The 24301-nt window shown below is 39.4% G+C and overlaps 1 protein-coding gene across 1 annotated transcript in view; it reads left to right on the top strand.

Moving 5' to 3' along the window:
- The window catches only part of TTBK1 (tau tubulin kinase 1), a 120748-nt gene that overhangs the window by 74400 nt on the left and 22047 nt on the right, over window positions 1-24301 (top strand). The window contains exons 12-13 of the mRNA XM_070734578.1: window positions 1309-1484; window positions 4349-4907. Of these exons, the coding sequence (XP_070590679.1) occupies window positions 1309-1484; window positions 4349-4907 (735 nt within the window). The remainder of the gene's footprint in view (window positions 1-1308; window positions 1485-4348; window positions 4908-24301) is intronic.

Genomic DNA, 24301 nt, shown 5'->3' with positions numbered 1-24301 from the left:
AAATAACTCCTGATTATATGTTTCAAAAGACCACACAATAAACCAGACTGACAACTGCACCAATTAAGACTGCAACTAAAAACCTCAAGATTTGGGAAAGTGGATCACTCTAAAATCCATTAGCATTGCATTTCTCTGAATGCACCTTATATCCCTATCTTATGTATTATAAATTGATTTCTGATGCATTTAACTTATGGAATTATCTTTTGTTACTACTTCCAGCAATACTCATCTGCATTTCCTTACTTTAGTTAAAATGAACAGATTTCAAATTATATAAACCCCATTGAGATTGTCTGTAGCCAAACAAAATCCCCACCAATTTGCTCTCTCTCACAAAGACATGCCAATCTGCTTTAAAAGGTAAATATTGTATATAAAATAAATGTTACAGGCAATACCTTAATGCTGATTAAATCTAAAAGAGGCCAGATCAGTAGGGCTGATCAGAAAGGAAAGGTCCACCACAAGTTTCATTTAGAATTGGAGGGGTGACAGAGAAAGAAAATAAAAACTTTTAAGTTAATTACACAGCTAATTAATTTACTGTATTTTGGGGAGTGTAAGATGCACCTTAGTTTTGGGGGAGGAAAATGGGGTGGGGGGAAATCTACCTATTGGGTATTCATGTATTCATCCTTAGACTGTTTAGCTTCAGTGCATTATTTAATCCCCTGGTTAGGGCTGAAAAAGCCTTTTTCAGTGAGAATAGGAATGAAAACAAGCCTGCAAAGAGAGGGAATAGGAAGTTGGGAAGATCGTTAGCACCTAGTTAAGACTGGGGTGTGCGTGTGTGAAAGCTTAAAAAACCCCCCACCTACATTCAAAGTATAAGATGCACCCAAATTTTCAGCCTCTTATAGGGAGGAAAAAGGTGCATCTTATACTTGGAAAAATACGATAGGTCATAGGCAATGAAACAACAGCAAACACCCCCTCCCCCAAGGTGGCTGCTTCTGAACTAAAGAAATCTAGCAATTGAGCACAGAAGCTAGAGTGGGCAAGGCAGCCTTGTGTTCCTGCAGGCTGGATTAATGCCTTCAGCGGGCTGTATTCGGCCCGCGGGCCATAGTTGAGGACCCATGCTCTTGATGTTTAAATATGAATTCTGTTATTTTATTGGATTATGTCTTCTTGGCCAAAACTGCACTATCACTCTTATACCCTCCTAGGTATAATCTGTGAAGGATTGATACATGTGTGAAATCAGATAGTTAATTAGCACTGACATGTATCCATGCTCACTCCCTTGTGTATTCTTGTGGGCTTACCTTATTCTCAGGGGTTTCTCCTTTTCTGTCTCAGACGCAGTGTTTAGCAGAAGAAGACCAGAAGAGTGGCGTGTGCCCCATCTCCCCAGTGCGAGTAGTGCCGGACTCCCCTACAACCCAAGCACGTTCTCTGAGATACCGCCGTGTGAATAGTCCTGAGTCGGAACGCCTCTCCACTGCTGATGGAAAAGCTGATCAGCATGAACGAAGGTTTGCTCAGGGACAATTAAGTGGCTTTCATTCATTCTTGTTCAACCTTTGGGCATAGAACTAAGAGTTAAAGGAAGCACCGCAAATGCTGAAATAGCATCCCACAAAAAATCTGTGTGTAATGACTTTTCATAAACTGTTTAAAAAATCTGGTTGTCATCCCAGGCCTTGGGACAGGATGGTTGTGGAGGCTTTATGGTTTTTGTTTTCTTATGATCATTTTTATGTCAACTGTAAAAAAAACCCACCCCACACAGATGTATGTTGTTTCCCACCCACATTCATCAAGGAGCTGGTTGACTTAGAAGTACAGCAAACAAACACTGTGTTATGATTTAAACGGTCAGTTTATTTTGAATCAGTATTATTCCACCCCTCTTTTTTTAATTCAGAGCTATCAGTGGTAAACGAGGAGAAAATAAATTTAATTGTGCATTACTTCAAAGATTTGTAGATCTATACTGAATCTTTATGTAGTTATGCTCACACTTTAAAATTACTTACCTTGTTAAGGAATAGATTATAACTTGCTCATGTAAAACTCTCTGATTTAACCCTGCTGTTGCATTCGCATTTACTATTTATTTATTATTTATTTATTAGATTTGTATGCCGCCCCTCTCTGTAGACTCGGGGCAGCTAACAACAATAATAAAACAGCAAATGACAAATCTAATATTTAAAATAATTAAAAAACCCTTATTAAAAACCAAACATACACACAAACATACCACGCATAAATTGTATAGGCCTATACATTTGTACTGTTTTGGGTGTAACGAAATGTAACAATCAGCGTACAGTGGAACCTCGACATACGAGCAGCTCTACTTACGAGCTACTCGAGATAAGAGCTGGGAGGGGAGCGACATTTTTGTTCGCCTCCCGAGCTCACATTCGGGATACGAGCGCCAAGGGAAGCCCCCGAGCCCCCCAGGCCGGCTGCCACGTTTTAAAACACCCGCACCGCTTCGCAGCTGTCTCCTGAAGCCGAACGCTAACTTCCGCGTTCGGCGGCAGCGGTTTTTTTTTGTTGTTGCACGGATTAATTGACTTTACATTGTTTCCTATGGGAAACAATGTTTCGTCATACGAGCGTTCCGACTTACGAGCCTCCTTCCGGAACCAATTAGTCTCGTAAGTCGGGGTTCTACTGTATAGCAAAAAGTAAACAAAATGAAAAAAACCCACACTCATAGTAAGAACCCCTCAAATGAGGAAAAGTGAATTAATCACAAGTTTCAGATCTGCATGATAAATAATCTACAGGGTCTCAAATTTCATTTTGGGTCATATAGACCGGAGCATAGGAGCAGGGTTAAACAGATAAATGGGTTTTATTGAAATGTACAGTATTTATGTAATTAAGTGGGTATTGGTTCATTGACCAAGGGTAGGCAAATTTGGCTCTTCTATGACTTGTGGACTTCAACTCCCAGAATTCCTGAGCCAATCATGCTAGCTGAAGAATTCTGGGAGTTGAAGTCCCCATGTCATAGAAGAGCCAACTTTGCTTACTCCAGATCTAAACAAATGGGGAAAAAAATAAAATAAAATAAAAGTATAGAATGAAATTAAGTCATTTTAAGCTAAGCAGCCTGAAAATGATATAGAGGATGTTCAAAGTTGCTCCCTCTTTTCCTGGAAGATCATTACATAAGTGAGGCAACAGAATGAATAGCATCCACTCCCCAGTGGCCATCTTCTTACACAGGCTAGCAAAGGCACACTGAGAGAGGAGAGTGGTCAGGGAGATACAGGTGTCGGACTCTGCTAATATTCTTCATCAAAGAAACCTATAACTAGTGAATTATACTTGAAGAAAGGCAGTTTTAATGTTCAGTTTGATCTTTTGAATTTTCAATGAACTTGGAAGGGAAAAGATCCTACGGTATCTATCTATCTATCTATCTATCTATCTATCTGTCTATCTATCTATCTATCTATCTATCTATCTATCTATCATCTATCTATCTATCTATCTATCTATCATCTATCTATCTATCTATCTATCATCTATCTATCTATCTATCTATCATCTATCTATCTATCTATCATCTATCTATCTATCTATCTATCTATCATCTATCTATCTATCTATCTATCTATCTATCTATCTATCTATCTATCTATCTATCTATCTATCTATCTATCTATCTATCTATCTATCTAGTCCAATACATAATACACATTGAAGAGAATAGATATGTAGTAATATAACTAAAGAAATGAATAGAAGAAAAGATATAAAAGTATAGGTGAACAAATTTGAAAGGAAGAAAAGATAAATGAGATAAGGAAAGATAATTGGACAGGGGACAGAAGGCACACTGGTGCACTTATGCACGCCCCTTACTGGCCTCTAAGGAACCTGGAGAGGTCAATTGTGGATAGTCTAAGGGGAAAATGTTTGGGGTTAGGGGTTGACACTACAGAGTCTGGTAATGAGTTCCACGCTTCGACAACTCGGTTGCTGAAGTCATATTTTTTACAGTCAAGTTTGGAGCGGTTAATATTAAGTTTGAATCTGTTGCGTGCTCTTGGGTTGTTGCGATTGAAGCTGAAGTAGTCATTGACAGGTAGAATGTTGCAGCATATGATCTTGTGGGCAATACTTAGATCGTGTTTTAGGCGTCGTAGTTCTAAGCTTTCAAGACCAAGGATTGATAGTCTGCTTTCGTAGGGTATTCTGTTTCGAGTGGAGGAGTGAAGGGCTCTTCTGGTGAAGTATCTTTGGACATTTTCAAGGGTTAAGAAGGTTCTTTAACTTAAATTATAGGAAATAGTCATCTGCATTATTCTTTAATAACCCTCAATTCTTAATTTTTAAAATTTGATCTGGCCTTCTTTGTTTTTATTTTCAGATCCCGAGTAGATTTACCTTGTTCTCCTTCCCGGCTCGTATGCTCTTCTCAGCCAGCCCAGATGCTGTCTATTGAGACCGGTCAGGTAGACCGACAGGCAAGTGGCAGGATGGATGTATCTGCTTCTGTGGAGCATGAAGCTCTCAGTAATGCTTTCCGATCAGTGCCCCTGGCTGAGGAGGAGGACTTTGACAGCAAAGAGTGGGTTATAATTGATAAAGAGACAGAACTGAAGGACTTCCATCCTGGCGCCGAACCAAGCACATCTGGGACAACAGATGAGGAACCCGAGGAGCTGAAGCCCATAGAAGAAGGGGACGAAAGGAGGCTATTGGGTGCAGAAGCAGCAGTCAGGCCCAGAATACATGATGGGCGAATCCGAAGTATGCAGCCTGTGGCTGAGGAGGACAGTTCCCATAGAAATGAAATGCAGTATCACACGGTTTCTGAGAGTAAACACGAGCAGCAACCGGGAAGCCCATCACAGTCCCCCTTATATTCAGCACCAGCTATCCGGCAGCGGAGGCGAGAATCTGAGCCAATGGGTCCCGAGAGACAGGTAAGATATGCGAAAGAAATCCATCTCCTTCATATTGCACATGGTTTTTCATTTTTGTGATGTCTGTTTTATTTAGTGAAATCATCACATCTGGGCATCCTATCCAGATCAAGTGTATCTGAAGAATCGATATTAATATTATTGCACCAGCCTCAAGTGATTTTTTATAGTAAATTCCATTAGAAGTGAATCCATGTGAATAGTTTTTGATGCAGATTAATCCTGAGGGTCAGTAGGGTGGTGGGAAACCTATGGCCCTATTGCTGAATCTTTTATTCCATTAGTTTGAACCAATATGGCCAATGATAAAGGATGCTGGAAGCTATAGTTCAGACAGACGTTGTCCACTTCTGCTATAGAATGAAGAACTATAGATTCAAAGACTCAAATTTAGACTACATTGCGTGCTGCATTCTGAAATGTACTGTATATGTATTATTATGCATGGAATCAAAATATATACTGCTCAAAAAAATAAAGGGAACGCTTAAACAACAGAATATAACTCCAAGTAAATCAAACTTCTCTGAAATCAAACTGTCCACTTAGGGAGCAACACTGATTGACAACCAATTTCATTTTGTTGTCAGCACATTCAAGTTTGTGCAGAACAAAGTATTCAATGAGAATGTTTCATTCATTCAGATCCAGGATGTGTTATTTGTGTGTTCCCTTTATTGTTTTGAGCAGTGTAATTTGGCCACTAACCCATTATTTCTTAGACTGAGTGTTGGTTCAGAACAATTTTTCTCCTATTATTTTTCATCCAGAGAAAATCTCCTATTCTGAATACAAATAGACCTTGACCTATGACCACGCAGTTAGCATTCTGTTTATAGCGTTCTATGAACAGTCAGAATGCTGCTTATGGCCAGTTCTCAGAGTTCCAGCCATCCCAGAAGCCCCATGGTCATGTGATCATGATCGAGGTGCTTGGCAACCCATTTCTACCAATGACCATTGGCGATGACCAATGGCCATCAAGCCACAGCCACAGAACCAGTAGTAAAATGTTTTGAAACCCACCACTGCGTCTCATGCAGTCTCATGCGTACTGTCCATGACACATACTTCTCTGCTTGACTATCCCTTTGCATCCTTACACACCCTTTCTGACCTGTGCCACACCTCTCACTTCCCCTCTGCACACCCGTATGCTGTGTCCCTAATCTCCTATCACCTTCTCCGATCAATGCCATGCTTCTTACTCGCTCTTGCGCCCATGTGCTCTCTTCCTTCTCACGCTTCTTCCCTGAGCTGTGCAATGGCTGTTGTGCAACTTTATGCAATGTAATTGTGCTTTATGACCTCATCTCTTGGCTGCCATTGTATGTTGTTTGAGTTGGCGACTGGGGCAATGATGTAGCGAATCTTTTTTTAGGCCAGGGCAAGTCACTGGGTGGGCTTGCTATGCTTTTATTTAAGAGTTATTCCACTTCCTTTTGATGCTGCAATTCCTGCGAACTACTTCTTTGGGTAGTTAAGGAACATTATCTCTGTACTACTAAAACCCTTGTGTCTGTTTGATGCTTTGTAACCTTTCATTGGGTGAAACGCTGCATCATAAGGCAAAGCTTTATGAACAAAAGTATCTCAAATGAGCTATTGCACGGAATGCTGCACTTTTAAGCGCCACTTTGTGCCTGTTGTTCAGTGCCACTGTTGCACTGCTGTGGTTGAGGGGAACCAGAAGGGAATGATAAGATTGACAAGGCTTCTTGTCGCCTTCCCACTAACAAAGTCTTTGCTGGTGGAAAGCCTGCATGGAGAAAGTTAATGGAGAAATGGTGCACCTTCTACCAGTCCCTCTGCACTTGCACTGGGCCAGTCATTTGTGTATTCACACACTCCCTTCCCACGTTTTGTGCTCCCACGTTTTGCAACCACTTACTGGGAAGGAAAGGAGGGAGAGAGGGAGGAGATACATTTCTGACAGCTTGCTGCCAACTTCCCACAAGGAAACTCAATTGGGAATCAGAAGTTGTTTCTGCTGTCACTGATTTTTTTTAACCCACCTATGATAATTCTTGTTCTTTGTTTAAGTAAGGAAATATGGGTCACATGTTTTCTAGTTCTTTATTAAAATAAGCTATACAGAACCTTTGATAAGAATGTTATATAAATGTTCAGTATTGTAGAAAAATATTATCATTACATGTCAGAAGTAGCATCTTAAAAAACTATTATACATGCCCCCCTAAAACAAGTTTAACAATTCTTCAGTAATCAGTTTATTTTAATTATGTATTTTTATTTGTTTTTTTTCCCTGTTATACATTTGTAGCTAATCTCCCAATACTTATTTTATTTATTCAACAGCTACAATATCCCATGTATCAAGGTACTGACAGATCTCTTTTGGAAAATATTATTATTATTATTTATTAGATTTGTATGCCACACTTCTCCGAAAACTCGGGGTGGCTAATATATCCCATACTTCATATGTTTTGCTTAGATTCACAGTTGTTTTTAAATACCGTAATCAGAGAACTCTGAAAAATATTTAAATGTCTTTAACATGCTATGAATTCACAAATGCAGCTTTCACCATACATAAGTGAAGGAGTCACAAATGAGAGGGGATAGGAAAAAATAGAGAAAATATAACTAGTGATTATAGATGGAAGTCAGACTAATATGGAAATTATAGTGATAGATAATAAGATAAATTGCACTTAAGTAAGCCTAATAAGTCATGTAACAGTTTGCTAGTTTTGCTGTACTATTTACTTGAGAATATTGGAATTAACTAAGCATGGAAGAGCATGGCATAGCAAGCAATTTGACAGTTCTCTTAAATACTAATTAATATCTTGTGATTTAAGTAGATTATTTTCTCACCATTGAGCAAATTTCTTAGTGCGTTCTTCATCATAAAGAGAAACATTCAGTAAGGAGCCACGCGAAGAAAAATATTGACTTATTATTTTCCTATATTTATCTCAAACTTTTAGTAATTTGTTTAAAAGTCTCTTAAAATGGTTTATTTCAATGTATATCAACCTAAATATATACTGCCTCTTCCATTAAGATGATGGAACTATAAAGAAATACAGTCATACCTCGTCTTACGAACCTAATTGGTTCCAGGGGGAGGTTCGTAAGACGAAAGGTTTGTAAGACGAAACATTGTTTCCCATAGGAAACAATGTAAAGTCAATTAATCCATGCAACCAAAAAACCCACCCGCAAAAAAACGCTGCCGCCTGGCTGTCACCTTTTAAAACAGCCTGGGGGCTTCTCAGCGACCTCCCGAACGCCGAACGCCAGACCTGAACTTCTGGGTTCGGCGTTCGGGAGGCCGCCGAGAAGCCCCCAGGCTGTTTTAAAAGGTGACAGCCGGGCGGCGGGGCTTCCCAGCAGCCTCCGAACGCCGAACGCGGAAGTTCGGGTTTGGCGTTCGGCTTCGGGAGACGGCTGGGAAGCCGCCCGGCTGTTTTAAAAGGTCACAGCCGGGCTGGGGGGCTCCCCAGCAACCTCCCGAACCCCGAACTTTTGTCGAACTTCCGGGTTCGGGGTTCGGGAGGTTGCTGGGAAGCCCCCCAGCCCGGCTGTCACCTTTTAAAACAGCCGCGCGGCTTCCCAGCAGCCTCCGAACGCTGAACGCCAAACCCGAACTTCCGCGTTCGGCGTTCGGAGGCTGCTGGAAAGCCGCGCGGCTGTTTTAAAAGGAGGCAAGTTGTTCCACTGATTAATTGTTCCAACTGTCATGATATTTCTCCTTAGTTTTAAGTTGCTTCTCTCTTTGATTAGTTTCCACTCGTTGCTTCTTGTCCTGCCGTCAGGACCTTTGGAGAATAGTTTGACTCCCTCTTCTTTTTGTCCCCCCCCCCGAAATACTGGAACATTGCTATCATGTTTCCCTGGTCCTTCTTTTCATTAAACTGCAACAGTTCTTCATGTTTTAGCCTCCAGTCCCCTAATCTTCTCTGCACTCTTTCGAGAGTCTCAACATTTTTTTACATCATGACAACCAAAACTAAAGGCAGCATTTCAAGTGTGGCCTTACCAAGGCATTATAAAATGGTATTAACACTTCGCGTGATTTTGATTCTATCCCTCTCTTAATGAAGCCTAAAACTGTGTTGGCTTTTTTGGCAATTGCTGCACACTGCTGGCTCATATTTAAGTGATTTTCCACTAGAACTCCAAGATCCCATTCACAGTCACCACTATTGAGCAAGGTACCACATATATTGTACCTGTGCATTTTGTTTTTGTTGCCTAAATGTAGAATCTTATTTTTTTCACCATTGAATTTCATTTTGTTAGATAACACCCAATGTTCAAATGTGTCAAGATCCTTCTGTATCTCAAAACTATCTTCCGGAGTGTTGGCTATTCCTGCTAATTTGGTGTCGTCTGCAAATTTGATGAGTTCCCCATTTCCCCCCTTATCCAAATCATTGGTGAAGATGTTGAAGAATATTGGGCCTAAAACAGCCCTGTGGTATCCCACTGCATATCTCCCTCCTTGTAGATGCAGTTCCATTAAGGATTACATGTTGAGTGCGGTTAATGAGCCAGCTACAAATCCATCTGGTGGTAATGCTGTCTAATTTGATGAGTTCCCCATTTCCCCCCTTGTCCAAATCATTGGTGAAGATGTTGAAGAATATTGGGCCTAAAAGAGAGTCCTGCAGTACCCCACTGCATACCTCCCTCCATATAGATGCAGTTCCATTAAGGACTATATGTTGAGTGCAGTTGGTTAGCCAGTTATGAATCCATCTGGTGGTGATGCTGTGTAACCAACATTTTTCTATTTTATCAAGTAATATGTTATCATCTACTTTATCAAATGCCTTACTGAAGTCCAAGTAAATTGTATTGACAGCTTCCTCTGGTCCAATTTGAAACAACATTCACAATAATTTTAGCTTTTTGTTCTTCATAGCAGGATTCCATATTCCCCGGTCCATTAGGAACCAGGCCACACTAGTAATGGATGAGCAACCAAAATTTCATCTGCACATGCGCAGAATCTAGGTTGCATGCAACCCTTCCCCCCATCTGTGGAAGAATTGTCTTCTATGAAATTGGTCTCTAGTGTCAGAAAAGTTGGGGACTACTACTTTATGGTACCCTGTATTCCATGCAAATAAATTTAGGTAACAGCATACTTTTTGCAGATCTATAACCAAAAAGATCATTTCAGAGGATTGAAGGATTTTTCAGCATTAAGGAAAATAATCACTTACCTTTGGTCTTCTGGTTAATTTTTCCAGTATCCTTCAAACTGTATTGGATATTTTCTCTCATATACAGTGATACCTTGTCTTACAAACGTCTCGTCATACAAATTTTTCAAGATACAAACCTGGGGTTTTAGATTTTTTTACCTCTTCTTACAAACTATTTTCACCTTACAAGCCCACCGCCGCCGCTGGGATGCCCTGCCTTCGGCCTTCCGTTGCCAGCGAAGCACCCGTTTTTGTGCTGCTGGGATTCCCCTGAGACTCCTCTCCATGGGAAACCCCACCTCCGGACTTCCGTGTTTTTGTGATGCTGCAGGGGAATCCCAGCAGCGCAAAAATGGGCACTTCGCTGGCAACGGAAGTCCAGAGGTGGGGTTTCCCAGCGAGGGGAGCCTCAGTGAAATCGCAGCATCGCAAAAACACAGAGGTCTGGAGTTGGGGTTTCAAGGATTTCGGTGTTTTTGCAATGCTGCAATTTCACTGATGCTCCCTTCGCTGGGAAACCCCACCTCTGGACTTCCATTGCCAGCGAAGCACTTGTTTTTGCCATGCTGAGATTCCCCTGCTGTGATTTCCCTGCAGCATCCAAAAACACGGAAGTCCGGAGGTGGGGTTTCCCATGGAGGGGAGCCACAGGGGAATTCCCAGCAGCGCAAAAACGGGCGCTTTGGCTGGCAAAAGGGGTGAATTTTGGGCTTGCATGCATTAATCGCTTTTCCATTGATTCCTATGGGAAACATTGTTTCATCTTACAAATTTTTCACCTTAAGAAACTCGCCCCGGAACCAATTAAGTTTGTAAGACAAGTTATCACTGTATATCACTGTGAACACAAGAACAAGGGGACACAATCTGAAGTTAGTTGGAGGAAAGATCAAAAGCAACATGAGAAAATATTATTTTACTGAAAGAGTAGTAGATCCTTGGAAGAAACTTCCAGCAGAAGTGGTAGATAAATCCACAGTAACTGAATTTAAACATGCCTGGGATAAACATATATCCATCCTAAGATAAAATACAGAAAATAGTATAAGGGCAGACTAGATGGACCATGAGGTATTTTTCTGCTGTCAGACTTCTATATTTCTATGTTTCTATGTTATCTTTGGGACAAACTCAAAGTCAGGATATATTATTTCAGTTTAAAAATATTTATCCTCTTAACAAGCATTGCTATAAAAGTTTATAATAAAAAAGTGAATAATAAAAAAGGTTTATATCTTTAGGAAGGAGTCAAATCCATTCCTACTTTATAAATCATAGCAGTAAAAAGTCTGTTTCCAGATTGTGCCTGAGTTTTGATTTAAAGATTTAATCAGAATTTATTGAAAAACCTTATAATATATTGCTGAAACGCTATAGGATCATGGAGTTTTATTAATTTTTATATTTTAATTGCTTAATTAAAATTCATTTAGTTTTGTCTTTAGTTATAGATCAGTAAATATTTTTGTAATATGCTATTTAAATGTTCCTCAGTTTCTGCTGGGTCAGATTGCTACTTTCTATATAATATTGAAAAATAATGAAATGCTAACTAATGCCTTTCATTGTAGAGACATATTTGGTTTCATTAAGTTATCATTCTTTTATTCTACTCCTCCTGCCATTGTAATAATTTTTGTTATTAAGTTGTTCAGATTGTCTCTCTGTGATAAGATTCAACTTTTTATATATTTATTTTTAGTAAATCAGGCTGATTCTGTATTGTTTTTATCTGTTACACTAAAATCTGAGCCTGAATTTAATTTGTGACTCATTTCCAATTTTTTCAGATAATTCAATAGGTTATCATTTTGCTTTTGCATAATTGTCCCAGTTAATATGTGAGAGCTGAGCAGCTCTCTCATAAATGCTCTATTACCTTCCCATTCTGTAGTTAAGAAGTTTCAGAAATTAAATTCAGTTTCAATATGTTCATAAGAAGTTTGAATCTTGACATTTAAATAAAAATGGCTCATCCTTGAATTACAACTGTAATGGACCCTGCTCATCACGGTCATAATGTGAGAATTGTAAACTTGGTTGGTCACATGACCAACTCAATGTGATGACTTTTTTGTGCTGATTATTAAATGAATGTGACATTTGTTCAGTGAACCAATCATTCATTGTGGGCATGGTTTTGCCCAAAACTGGAAGTACATACATGCCAGTTTTCAGCAAAACTGTCATAAAATGTGGTCTGGTGACCATGAGATGCTGCAAACGGTGATAAATGCGGCCTGGTGGCCAAGTGCGAGAAGTGCACATGACTTCTGGGAGGGGTCAACAATTCAAACTTCAAATCTAGGTCCTTTCCTTGTTGGCTTCTTTTTCTTTTTTTAAATAAAAATATTTGTCACATTTTCCAAATGTATCTTATTTTCTGCTACCATATTTTGATAAATTAATTGTCTTAATAAAAACCTCAATTGATTTAATTTAAAAAAATATATATACTCAAAAAGGAAACCAAATGAGAGTATTTCCTTAGTACAGAAGAACATTTGGAAAATATTAACTTTATTTTTAATGTAATTAGTATACAAGGACTAGCAACTTGGGCTTCTGGGTTGTCCTCATCTGCATTGACTCTTAAAGACTCTGAGAGGAGGCTTTGGGCCTTTGAAGAACAATCTGAGGAGGCTCAGAAGCAGGCTGCCATATCTTAATAATAATAATTTATTAGATTTGTATGCCGCCCCTCTCCAAATCTTTGGCTCAGCAGTAGCTCCAGGTACCATGGATGCACAGCCTTCGCTGCTTCCCCCATCACCCCAGATTGCCAATTCTCAGGTGCGAGCGAGGTGGATTGGTCTCCAGAGCATCCTTCAGTGGCTCAGGTCATGGAACTTGAGGAGGCTCCCTTGCAAGGGATCCTAGACTATGGAACCACTCTTAACCTGGCTCCAATCCCATCTACTTCAAAGGTTCAACCTTTGGCAATCTTTATCCCCACTGCGGTGTGGCTCCATCTGGAGGTGGATGCCTGGCAACATCTCCCGCCTGAGTTGCAAGACAAGATCGCCAAAGCCTACTCGCAGGGCATTGCCACAGGCCTACAATAAAGTTCTCTTTAACTGACTGTTCCTGCTCCTATACGGGGAACTTGGTCCCATGTTGGTGATGCTTTCTCTTGCCATTCTTCTGAGCTCGGTGAGGATTCTGTACAGGGTGATGGTGAGTGTGATGGATGAAAAGTTGTCTGATGATGAAATTCTGATTCCAGACCAGCTGCCTTTCACTGGGCTGTCCAAACTGGCCCTGTTCAAGACACTGCTTAACAAAGCCAAGCGAATCTTGGTATAATGGCTAAGTCTTTTGAACCCTCTGTGGGCATTGACCCTGCTACTGATCTATTCTCTGAGTCCATTGTCAAAGCTTTTTACCATGACCATCATAAGATCTTGGAGTCATCCTTCCGCTTCTCTTGGCCTGACCTCAGAAGAATGCAAGTTTTATGGGTTCAGCCCAGAGATTGATGAGCTGTTGCAGCTTCCCACTGTGGATGGTCCCATTGTCAATCTAGTGACTTCAACCATTATTCCATCAGAAGTGTTGGAACGCCTTAAGCCTGATGACTGGAAGGCCAAGTCTATGTTACGAAAGTCCCACTAAGAGGCTGCTTGGTCTTTGAGGATAGCTACGGCTACATCTTTCTTTAGCTGCACCTCCATCATTTGGATTAGAGAGATGAAGTCTAGTTTGGGTGCAGAGGATTCCTGACTGCTAGGATTTGAATAGGTTGTTGGTGGCAGCTGGATTTGCTGCGGATGTGACACTCAATTCAGTCAAATTCGCATCCTGAGTCATGGCAGCTAGTGTCACATCTCACTGCATGCTTTGACTCTGCAATTGGCCAGTGGATGTGCACTCTAAAAGGTGTCTCACTGCTGTCCCCTTTACAGGGAACTGCTTACTTGATGAATCCCTTGACCTAGTTCTGGTGGAAGATGGGGACAAATGCAAAGTTCTCCCCAAAACGCATAGACAAGCGGACAGACTCTCAGCTCCATTTTTTAGGATGCAGCACTTTCAGCCTTTGGGAGCCCCCAACCCCAGAGATCATACTACTAGGGGACTGACAGACAGCAGGATAGGTCCACTGCTAGGGACAGGGGAAGGCACTTTTCCCAGACAAGATGCCCCTTCATGGGATCCAGATCTCGAGGGTTTGGGAGATCTAAATGACCCTGGAGAGGCACTTCCCATTGGGCCTTACAAACCATAAAATTCTGCCTCAGCATAGAATTTGTTTCCCGGTGCTTCAGCTGGTACATCCGGTGTTCTATTTCGCCCAATACCACTAAATGGGTGCTGAAGGAAGTGGAGATCTGCCATCTTCTAGATATTGCAGCCTATAGAGATGGTGCCTCTGGGCCAGGAGAGGCTAGTCTTCTATTCTTTCCTCTCCCTAGTACACAAGAGCTTGGGGGAGGGGGGGCGATGGAGGACCATCCTTAATTTGAAGCAGCTCAATGTGTACATTACATACAAGCACTTCAAAATGCAATCCGTCAAGTCCATCTTGTGATGCATCAGGCACTAGGGTTGACTTACTTCCATCAATCTCAAGGAGGCTACCTCCATGTGCCAGTATGTCCATCACAACACAGATTCCCGAGGTTCTGTTTTACCAGTGCTCACTTTCAATATTGAGCCCTCCCATTTGGCCTTTCATTAGCGCCCAGGATTGTCACCAAACTTGTTGAAGTCATGGCGGCGTATCTGAGGGCATGTCCATTATGTCTCCAATGCTACTTGGATAACATAATTATTCAATCAATGTCACCCCAGCGTGCACATGTGGACCTCCTGTACACTATTCAAATGTTGCAGGCAACGGCTTCTCAGTGGACTTTGCAAAGAGTCACCTGACCCCCACCACCTCACTCCTGCATCTCGGTGCCATCTTCAATATTGTGACCTGTGAGGTATTCCTCTCACTGGAGCATCGACACAGCATTATTTCACAGCATTTGTTCGCTCAGCTCGTGGTCGTCTCCAGATGTTCAGAAGGGTTGCCTCTTCAATTGTCATCAGAATCTACAATTTACGTTCTCTCTGTTATCACTGAAATGTCTGCAGTTTCTTGAAGGGAGCAGCCAATTTGAGACCCCAGCTCATCCATAGATACCCTTCTTGGGATCTTTCACTTGTCCTGCTAGCGCTCACATCCTCTCCATTTGAGCCACTTAGAACAGTTTCACTCAGATTCCTGTCACTCAAGATGGCCTTCCTGGTCACTATCACCTCAGCCAGAAGGTTTTCCGAGTTGGTAGTACTTTCAGTGTGCGAGGATTTGTGTCACTTTTATCCAGACAGGATCATCCTGTGTCTGGATCTCTCCTTCCTCCCAAAAGTAAACTCCTGGTTCCACTGGGCCCAGAGGTGATTCTGTTGGACTTTTGTCCCAACCCACAACATCCATAGGAATATTGTTGGCATACGTTGAATGTAAGGAGGGCTCTTGGAGTCTACGGAGAGGGGCGGCATACAAATCCAATAAATAAAATATATCAGATGGGTTGCTTGGTTCTGGAGATCGGAAGCACTGTTTGTTGCATTTCAACCGGCCTCCATGGGTCGTAAGGTCACGTCCCCTCAGCCATTGGCTTAAAGCATGTATTGCTCACTCTTACGAGGGACAGTTGAAGCCTGTTCCGGACAGGATAACTGTGCATTCTACCCACAATGTGGCCATCTCAGAAGCCTGGGCCACACAGGCCTCAGTTAAAGAAATTTGTCAGGTAGCCATGTGGTCTACACATTTGCCCTTTGTCAAAAACTATAAAAAACTATAGTCCTCGGAGAGGGGCGGCATACAAATCTAAATAATAAATAAATAAATAAATAAATTGGACTTGTTTGCCTCGGCCAAGGCTGTATTTGGCAGACGGGTTCTCCAGAGGGTCTGCTCCACATCTGCTCCTCTGGACCAGCCTTCTCCCACCCACAAGAATTAAGCTTGGGTATATCCCATGCTTGGATTCTCCTTAGCAGTGCACAGAAGAGGCGTTGCCTTACCTGAATGGTCTTCTTTATGCACTGTGGGGAAACTCCAAGCCACCCCTGGCTTCTGCGGTTCAGAGTTGCTACAGTTCTTCTTGCATGTCCTGCACTTGTTGGTCACTCCGCCTTCGTTTTGAAACTGACACATCAAGAGTCAGTGTGCAGAAAAGGCATGCTTCAATCTAAAAATAACTCAGTTCTTTGGCAACTGACCAAAGTTTATCCCATGCTTGGAGTCTCCCCACAGTGTACAGAGAAGACCGTTCAGGTAAGCCAATGCCTCTTCTATTTTATTTTGGTGATTAAGACCAAATTTTTCATGAAGTAAACTCAAAAAAATTCCTAGACTCCAAAAATGCTTTGCTAAAATGTTCAATTTCTTCACCAAGAATGCCTAAGTAGATATGAGAAGGTCTGTCTTTCTTTGATACAGAATTGGGGTATGAGACAGCTCATAATAATTTTGTCTATATTACATAAATAGCATAAATTATATAATTTATAGCAATTGCATTATGCTGAAAATACAAAGCACAAGATTCACATCATTTGCATAATGAATCACAAGTATACTTGTTCTCCTTGCCCCATCGTATGTCTTTTATAACTTACACTCTGACCCTGATAATACTTAACTGAAAAGTAAATGTCTCTGTTAATGTTTGAAAATAACCAGAAACCAGATTTCACAATGTCAATTTTTTATTTATGTTTTCAACTTGCTATGAGAGTTAGAAAATTGTATTGTTCGCTCACAAGATTCAATTCAATTTTTTCAATTTATTAGATTTGTCTGCCGCCCCTCTCCGAAGACTCGGGGTGGCTCACAACAATAATAAAAACAGTATAATAATGGAACAAATCTAATAATAAAATTATATTAAAAAACCCCAACAATTTAAAAACCATACAACACATACATACCAAACATAAAATATAAGAAAGCCTGGGGGAGATGTCTTAATTCCCCCATACCTGGCGATATAGGTGGGTCTTGAGTAACTTGCGAAAGACAAGGAGGGTGGGGGCTGTTCTAATCTCCGGGGGGAGTTGATTCCAGAGGGCCGGGACCGCCACAGAGAAGGCTCTTCCCCTGGGGCCCACCAAACGACATTGTTTGGTCGACGGGACCCGGAGAAGGCCAACTCTGTGGGACCTTATCGGCTGCTGGGATTCGTGCGGTAGAAGGCGGTTCCGGAGGACCTCTGGTTTTTTTCTCTTGTTAAAATAGCCCCTGAGTTTAGAATTTAACCTTACTAAATAATAATTATTCTATAGTAAAATTCAATTGAATAAAAACATAAACTTATTTAAAATTAGGAAGATTTGGTGCCTGATTATGGTGCATAAATATAAATATCTTCAATTTGTAATGATATATTTCTGATATTTAACAAAGGATTCTGCCATATAATATGTTCTGTGTTATTTCTCTATAGTACTTTTTGTTCAACTTGTAGGTTTATGAACTTATAATTCCTAAAGAAACATATGATCTGATTTTCTTTAGTCTGTATAATTTTTTCTTGAATAGACATATGCCTAAAAGTCAAACAAAAATATCTAACATCCAGTGATCTGAAAGTAAATATCATTATTTTGTTTGTATACTACTGAATGTTTTACTTAAGCTATAAGAAGAAAAGAAAGGCAAACCTCTGGATCTTTATTTTTTTTTCAATATAACACTGGACAAAAAATTCTCATTTGGAGCATTATGAACTTAAAACAGCTTGTTTCAAGTTTTAAACAGCTGTTTTGAGCTTGAAATTGACTAAATTGGGAAAAATGACTAATTTTCAAGGAAATGGAGCACCTCCCTTATGAAACCAGGTTGCAATGCTTCGGTCTCTTCAGCCTTGAAAGACGGCGTTTAAGGGGTGACTTGATCGAAGTGTATAAAATTATGCATGGGATAGAAAAGGTGGATAGAGTAAAATTCTTTTCTCTATCACACAATACTAGGACGAGGGGGCACTCCCTGAAACTCATAGGTAAGAAAGCAAGGACAAATAAAGGGAAATATTTCTTTACCCAGAGAGTCATTGGCTTATGGAATTCACTTCCAGAAGAGGTCATGACAGCTGTCAGCCTTGATAGCTTCAAGGTAGGATTAGACAGATTCATGGATGCCAAGTGTATCGGTGGTTATTGAAACGGATGTCCAAGTGCCGCCTCTATGTTGGTTGAGGCAGGCAGGATTCCCTTGGGTACTATTTGTTGAGGGTCAAGGGAAAGGGAAGGTCTTGCCTTCTCTTTCTGCTCAAGATCCCCATGGACAATTGGTGGGCCACTGTGTGACACAGAATGCTGGACTCGATGGGCTTTGGCCTGATTCAGCATGGCTCTTCTTATATTCTTATGGGAATTTTTCTATTTCAATTTGAAAACAGTTTGTTCATTTGTTTGCTTTTTTGTAAATTTAATGATTTCTTCATAACTTTAATAACTTTTCTTCCGGAGCTTTTAGCTTTATAATAAACCATTCGCCCCACCCCCACATACAACACCAATCCTATGAGGTTGGTTGTACTGAGAAGGAGAGAATGACTCAGCCAAAGTCATTCAATGAATTTCCATGGTTAGGGCGGACATCCTTTTTCTGTTTGTAGCATGGGTTTTATAGAACAAGATCCGAATGTGTTTTAAGCATTGGTTTGAATTTTGAAACCTAGAAGCTGAACTATAGTTTAATAAGCCTAAAGCTGTATTACAATTCTTCAAGTGTTATTTACCCCAGAAGGAAGGAGAACGGGGCCAGTCAGGAGAAGCCAAGGAGAAGCTAAGATCTCTGTATCCATACAGAAGAACTTCACTGGGTAGAAAGATGTTGATGATTTAGATTTATACATAAGATTTTATACCCTGTGATAAAAAGAAAACTTCTAGGAATAATTTTTCATTGCTGGCACAATAGGCTTAGTTCAGGTAGCTTCAGTAGGCTATTAATAAGCTTAAAGATGACAACTTCTTAGAGATTAACAAGTGTTCAAAGGAGTATTCTCCATATTCTTTGAATGTTTTATATCCCAATTAAATGAAATATATGATTTCAGCTAATTTATCATTATTGTAGCCTTATGGTTATATATACCAGAAGTAAATCATATATACCAAACCAACTGATTATATTAAAACATCAGCCTAACACTAACCCTATCAGCTATTTTCAACTTGAAATACAAATGTCTTCTGGAGAGGCCAACATTCCCCATATTGCACCTTTGAGCAGTGGTTAGAATGCAGTATTGCAGGCTAATTCTACAGACTGCTGGCTGTCAGCAGTTTGGCAGTTCAAGTCTCACCAGCTCAAGGTTGACTCAGCCTTCCATCCTTCCAAGGTCAGTAGAATAAGGACCCAGATTGTTGTGGGCAATATGCTTCTCTACTCTGTTTTCAGTATAACTATATGCAAAACTTTACTATTTTTATAGGATTTATTTTCTTTTCCCCTGATCAGTTTTAACTTTTAAGGATTAGAGTTCTAACATCGAACCTCTTATAGTTAATATGCAAAAGCACGCAATGGTTAGAATTGGACACACTACAGAACCTAACCAGAGTAGAATAAAAATATTATTTTCTCTGTTTGGGAACTGTTTTAAACAGAGCCTGAAAATTACACAGCTGATTGATTCTGGCTGACTTTAAAAAGTTAATGGTTGAGTGTGATGAATATTTAGGTGAGAGACCTATGAAATTTCAGGACAAAATAGTAGATGAGCACTTCTGTGTCATTGTCAAAAAAGCCTTAGAACTCATGAACTCATAGGAGTCAAGCTTGATTCAAAGGAAGCATAGCTTGATTTAAAGTAAGCTTAGCTTTTATCATTTATTTTTATTATTATTCTTTTTGCAGCAATTTCATAATGATTCATATTGTTAAACTTAGTTCTCCAAGCTTATAGTTGTGCATTTGCTTTCATTAAGAAATTGAATTTTTTAAAATTTCTAGGCTATTAAAAAATCATTCTGAATTTTCTTTGTCTTCTAGGTCTTAGTTAGAGATCTAATTTGATGTAGCAGATAAAGCACCACACTAAAAATTGGGAGACTGAGTTCTAGTCTCACTGTAGGAACAAATCCAGTTGAGTAACGTTGAGCCAGTCACTTCCATTAAGCCCTTGGAAGAACGCAACGCCAAACCATTTTGTAAATCTTGCCAATAAAAATGCAGAGACTTGTCCAAGCAGTTAACAGGAGTGAACATTGATTCAAAGGCCCCCACGCTCCAGGTCTTAATTATTCCATCTAATCTTGTGACATCTGCAGTTTAGTAAGGTTTTTCTTCCAAGTCATTAGGAAAAAAATATTGAGGGTGAGCCTGGTACCAGTCCTAATAATATCCCACTCAATCATTAAGTCATTAAGCAGTTTTTGGAGGTAGTTCTCCAGTAGATAGAGCTAATGGTTAAAAAATTGCCCTGCAATATTTCTCTCATATATAGAAATTGTTACTTGATTATGCAAGTTTATTAAATGCATCTTTTGAAGTTTCTAGATCTAGTTTAACTAGATGCAAAGAACTACGTATACTTATTCAAATCTTTTAGGTTTTCTTGATCCATTTTTCTATCAGCCTCAAACTTGAGGTGCTGCCTATTCTGCAGATATGAAAAATAATATCAGCAGACCTGAATTTTTTATCATGTCCAATTATCTTCTGTGCCATTATCATTTTAGAATCCATGTTATATACTAGACTTGGCTATGCAAAAAGGACATGGCAAAATCCAGTAAAGCATGCATCAGTCATTTCCTCAATATCTTAAACAAATCATTTTGTGCTTGGGCTCTAATCTCATTGTTTTATAGTACTTAGATAAAGTGGTAATACTTGCTAACTTTTAGGAAAGTAATATATTTTAATATCCATTTTGCATTGATTTCTTCTATTCTTTTCAAATTAAAAGTGTAAAGTTTTGAAATGAAGAATATTTGTGTTAAAAATAATCTTAAATATTATATTGTGGGACATGCTCCTGGCTTCTGTTAAGAATATTAATATTTACAATATGGCATGAGACAGGATTTTCATGCTTGTCTTAATTTAACAATGCATTTCTTAGTTATTCTACATGGGCGTTTTATAACAAGATTCATTTATCGGCTTTTAATTTTTTAAAAAAGCTTGTGAATCCTGAAATAAAAAGTGCTCTAACCTTTAATAACATTCAATCATTGCTTTTTTCTAATGATGTTTACATTTATATTAATCTATAATCTGATAATTATAAAATACATCAAACATGCCATATCAATATATTTCTGTGACTTGCTTGTTAGCAGAAATACCTTATTTAATACAATATTGTGGCATGTCTATTTAAATCCTAGAATGTATCATTGTACAGATTTTTTAAAAAATGAACTAGGGTAGGTCCAGGAGATAGCAATTAACCCAACAGAAGATTTCTAACATTGAAGGAATTAAACACATTTGATTTATGTTAAATAATAAAGGAAAAAATGGGATGGGATGAACTGCCGATAAAAGCATATAAGTTTTCCCTTGTCTATTATTATTATTTTATTATTATTATTATTATTATTATTATTATTATTATTATTATTATTATTATTATTATTATTATTATTATTTATTGGATTTGTATGCCGCCCCTCTCTGGAGACTCGGGGCGGCATACAAATCCAATAAATAATAATAATAATAACTGGCCAAGAAGGGGAATTTTAAAAAAATCAAAAACTCAACTTTCAGGGTCATAACTTTCTAGAATTCAAATTTGTATAGTTTGCATCTCTATTTAGTTGCCAAAATATCAAAGTATTGTTGGTGGCTTTCCTACAACAAGCTAGGTAGCCTAAATTAAACCTTCCTATTATATCATTGTGTGTATTTTTTTTTTAAAGTTCCTTACTTTAAAATGTGACTTTTAGTTTTAAGAATGCAGAAAATATGAATATAGAATATAGAAAAAATATAGTCTTATATCCAGTTGATAGAAAACTGAGGAGGCAAACAAAATTAATTTCAGAGCTATTATCCTCTTTCCATTATTTGATTTAAAAAAAACTGTACTGGAGAAAGTATGGAACTGCCTCACTTCTGTGAAAGTGCAGTGGTAAGGCCACTTCTAAAAGGGCCCCTTCATGTAGCAGTAGGAGATTAGCTAGCGAGGGGTGAACATGGAGGCTATGTTAAGTCCCTGTAAAGCAGAGGTGTTTGCCACCCGCCAGTGAAGATTTCTGCAGCATGCACAGCACAAACCAGGAGTGAGTCAAGTCTTTGCCTGACACCTTTTCCTCCACTCTTCTTGGTCTTTTGCAGTTGGAGGAGGACAGGCATTCTCAACACTCTCTCCCGAGGTACAGCCCCCTAAGAAGACTGGCGTCCTCCGTTTTCTCCTCCTCAACCCTGGAGACAGAACAGTACCCTCACCTCGGCGGCACTTTCATACAGCGCAGCCGTTCGGCGGAGAGCAGCCCCGTGCGCATGCCCCACCGCAGGCACATGCCCCTCACAGCAGGAAACCACAGACTTATGCCTTCTGTCCTCCGCATTTCCAGATCCCAGCTCCAGCAGGTGTGGGCCCGCTTCACACACAAAACATAGCCTGTACTGGGGAAAGCAGCAGCCTTTGTTAATGCAATAATAAAGCCCACCTGCCCCATTTGTCACCATTTAATGCAATATTGAATCCCAGGCGACTTTTGGCCTAAGAAGGTATTGTAAATGTCTAAATCCCCGGCCAAGAAAAGGACTCAGAACAAATTGCCTCTCTCTAATTCTCCACTACATGGTTCAGAGGCTCATCATGATTCAAGAGTGCAGTTAGAATTGCATATATCTTATTAAATGCTGGTACAGTACTGCAAGGGGATGGTGTGGAACAGTGGGGTAGCAGTGACTACAATTAAGATACAGTAGTAAGGCTTGAGCAGAGACAACACAGACATGAGAGAGAGAGAGAGCTATCTTTACACTAAGATAAAATCACTGCAGAGTTTTGCATTGATCTGTGCTGAAGCTGAGGCCTTCTTTTCACATTTTACTCTTGTTAATTTAAGTAAACATGCATGAGAAAATTGGAATCAGCTGGTAAGAAGGATTCACAGATGCATATTTTAGAATTTTTCAATGTCAAAAATCGCTGTCTTTTTAACTACAGTTTTTGTACCACGGTCAAATTGCACATCTTTGCTTCTTCCCTTTGAGTTTGCCATTACTTTGCAACTCACACTGCATAGCTTGAACTGCATTTCTACATTCCCAGCTCAGCCTTTCAGGCATGAGGATATAATAGAAACGATCCATGCTTTTATCTTGATCCATGCAGCGAATGCTATGGAGGTATCTAATCTTTAGGAACTGTTTGCCTGCCAGGTTCCTGGCTTGGCTTAGTACATTCTTGATATTAAAATTATTGTGTTAGTTAAGAAGGGACTAGAGATTAATTATATTTAATTAGAAACCCCCCCCCCCCTTTTTCCCCTTTCAATACTTATTTCATCAGTCAGTTTTTAGGACAATGTAAAAAAATAATTTGTTAGAAAATCACCTGCTTTTAATGATAAAATTATTTTAAATTGTGGCCCTTAACCATCCATTAGTCAGAACCTAGGTTAAAATCCATATTTGAAATGCTGCAGCATATCATTGACACAGACTTTCAGTTAAGCAGAAGAGAGTCAAATTGTAAAACAATAATAAAGAATGAAATAAATTGATTAAGTAATGCACCATTTAGCAATATCTGTTATGGAGCTTCCATGGAATTTTCTAAGATTATACATTAACTCAGTATAACTAAAACTTTTCCATATAAATTTGGAACTTCATTTTGCCAGAAACTTGAAGTAGACTCCCAAATCAGAACTGACTTAAATTTTTTACTTCATATTGAGTTTTTTAAAAATAGTCTCATTTTTTCAGATATAGCATGAAACTTCAATTATATTTTCCAATGTTTCCTTTACTTAGGAGAGTAGAATTGTTTAAGCACAAGCTGGCATACTTCCCCCATTAAGTTATGCTTATGGTCATAGCATTTCATAGTTATTGCTCTTAGCTGATGGCAGTTTTGTAGGTCTATTGTAGATCTCTCATGTTTGCTATATTAGTAAAACTAGAATGGCTAAGGCTAGATTTTACAGATAACAGTCCTGCATTTGAAAACATCCTCTGTAAAAAGGGCTATCTCCAAATTTAATGTAAACAAAAGTAACCCAAAGAAG

This window comes from Erythrolamprus reginae, chromosome 1, assembly GCF_031021105.1.
Source record: "Erythrolamprus reginae isolate rEryReg1 chromosome 1, rEryReg1.hap1, whole genome shotgun sequence".
NCBI lineage: Eukaryota > Metazoa > Chordata > Lepidosauria > Squamata > Dipsadidae > Erythrolamprus > Erythrolamprus reginae.
The sequence above is the reverse complement of the archived record's forward strand: the minus strand, read 5'-3'. Positions and strand labels throughout refer to the sequence as shown.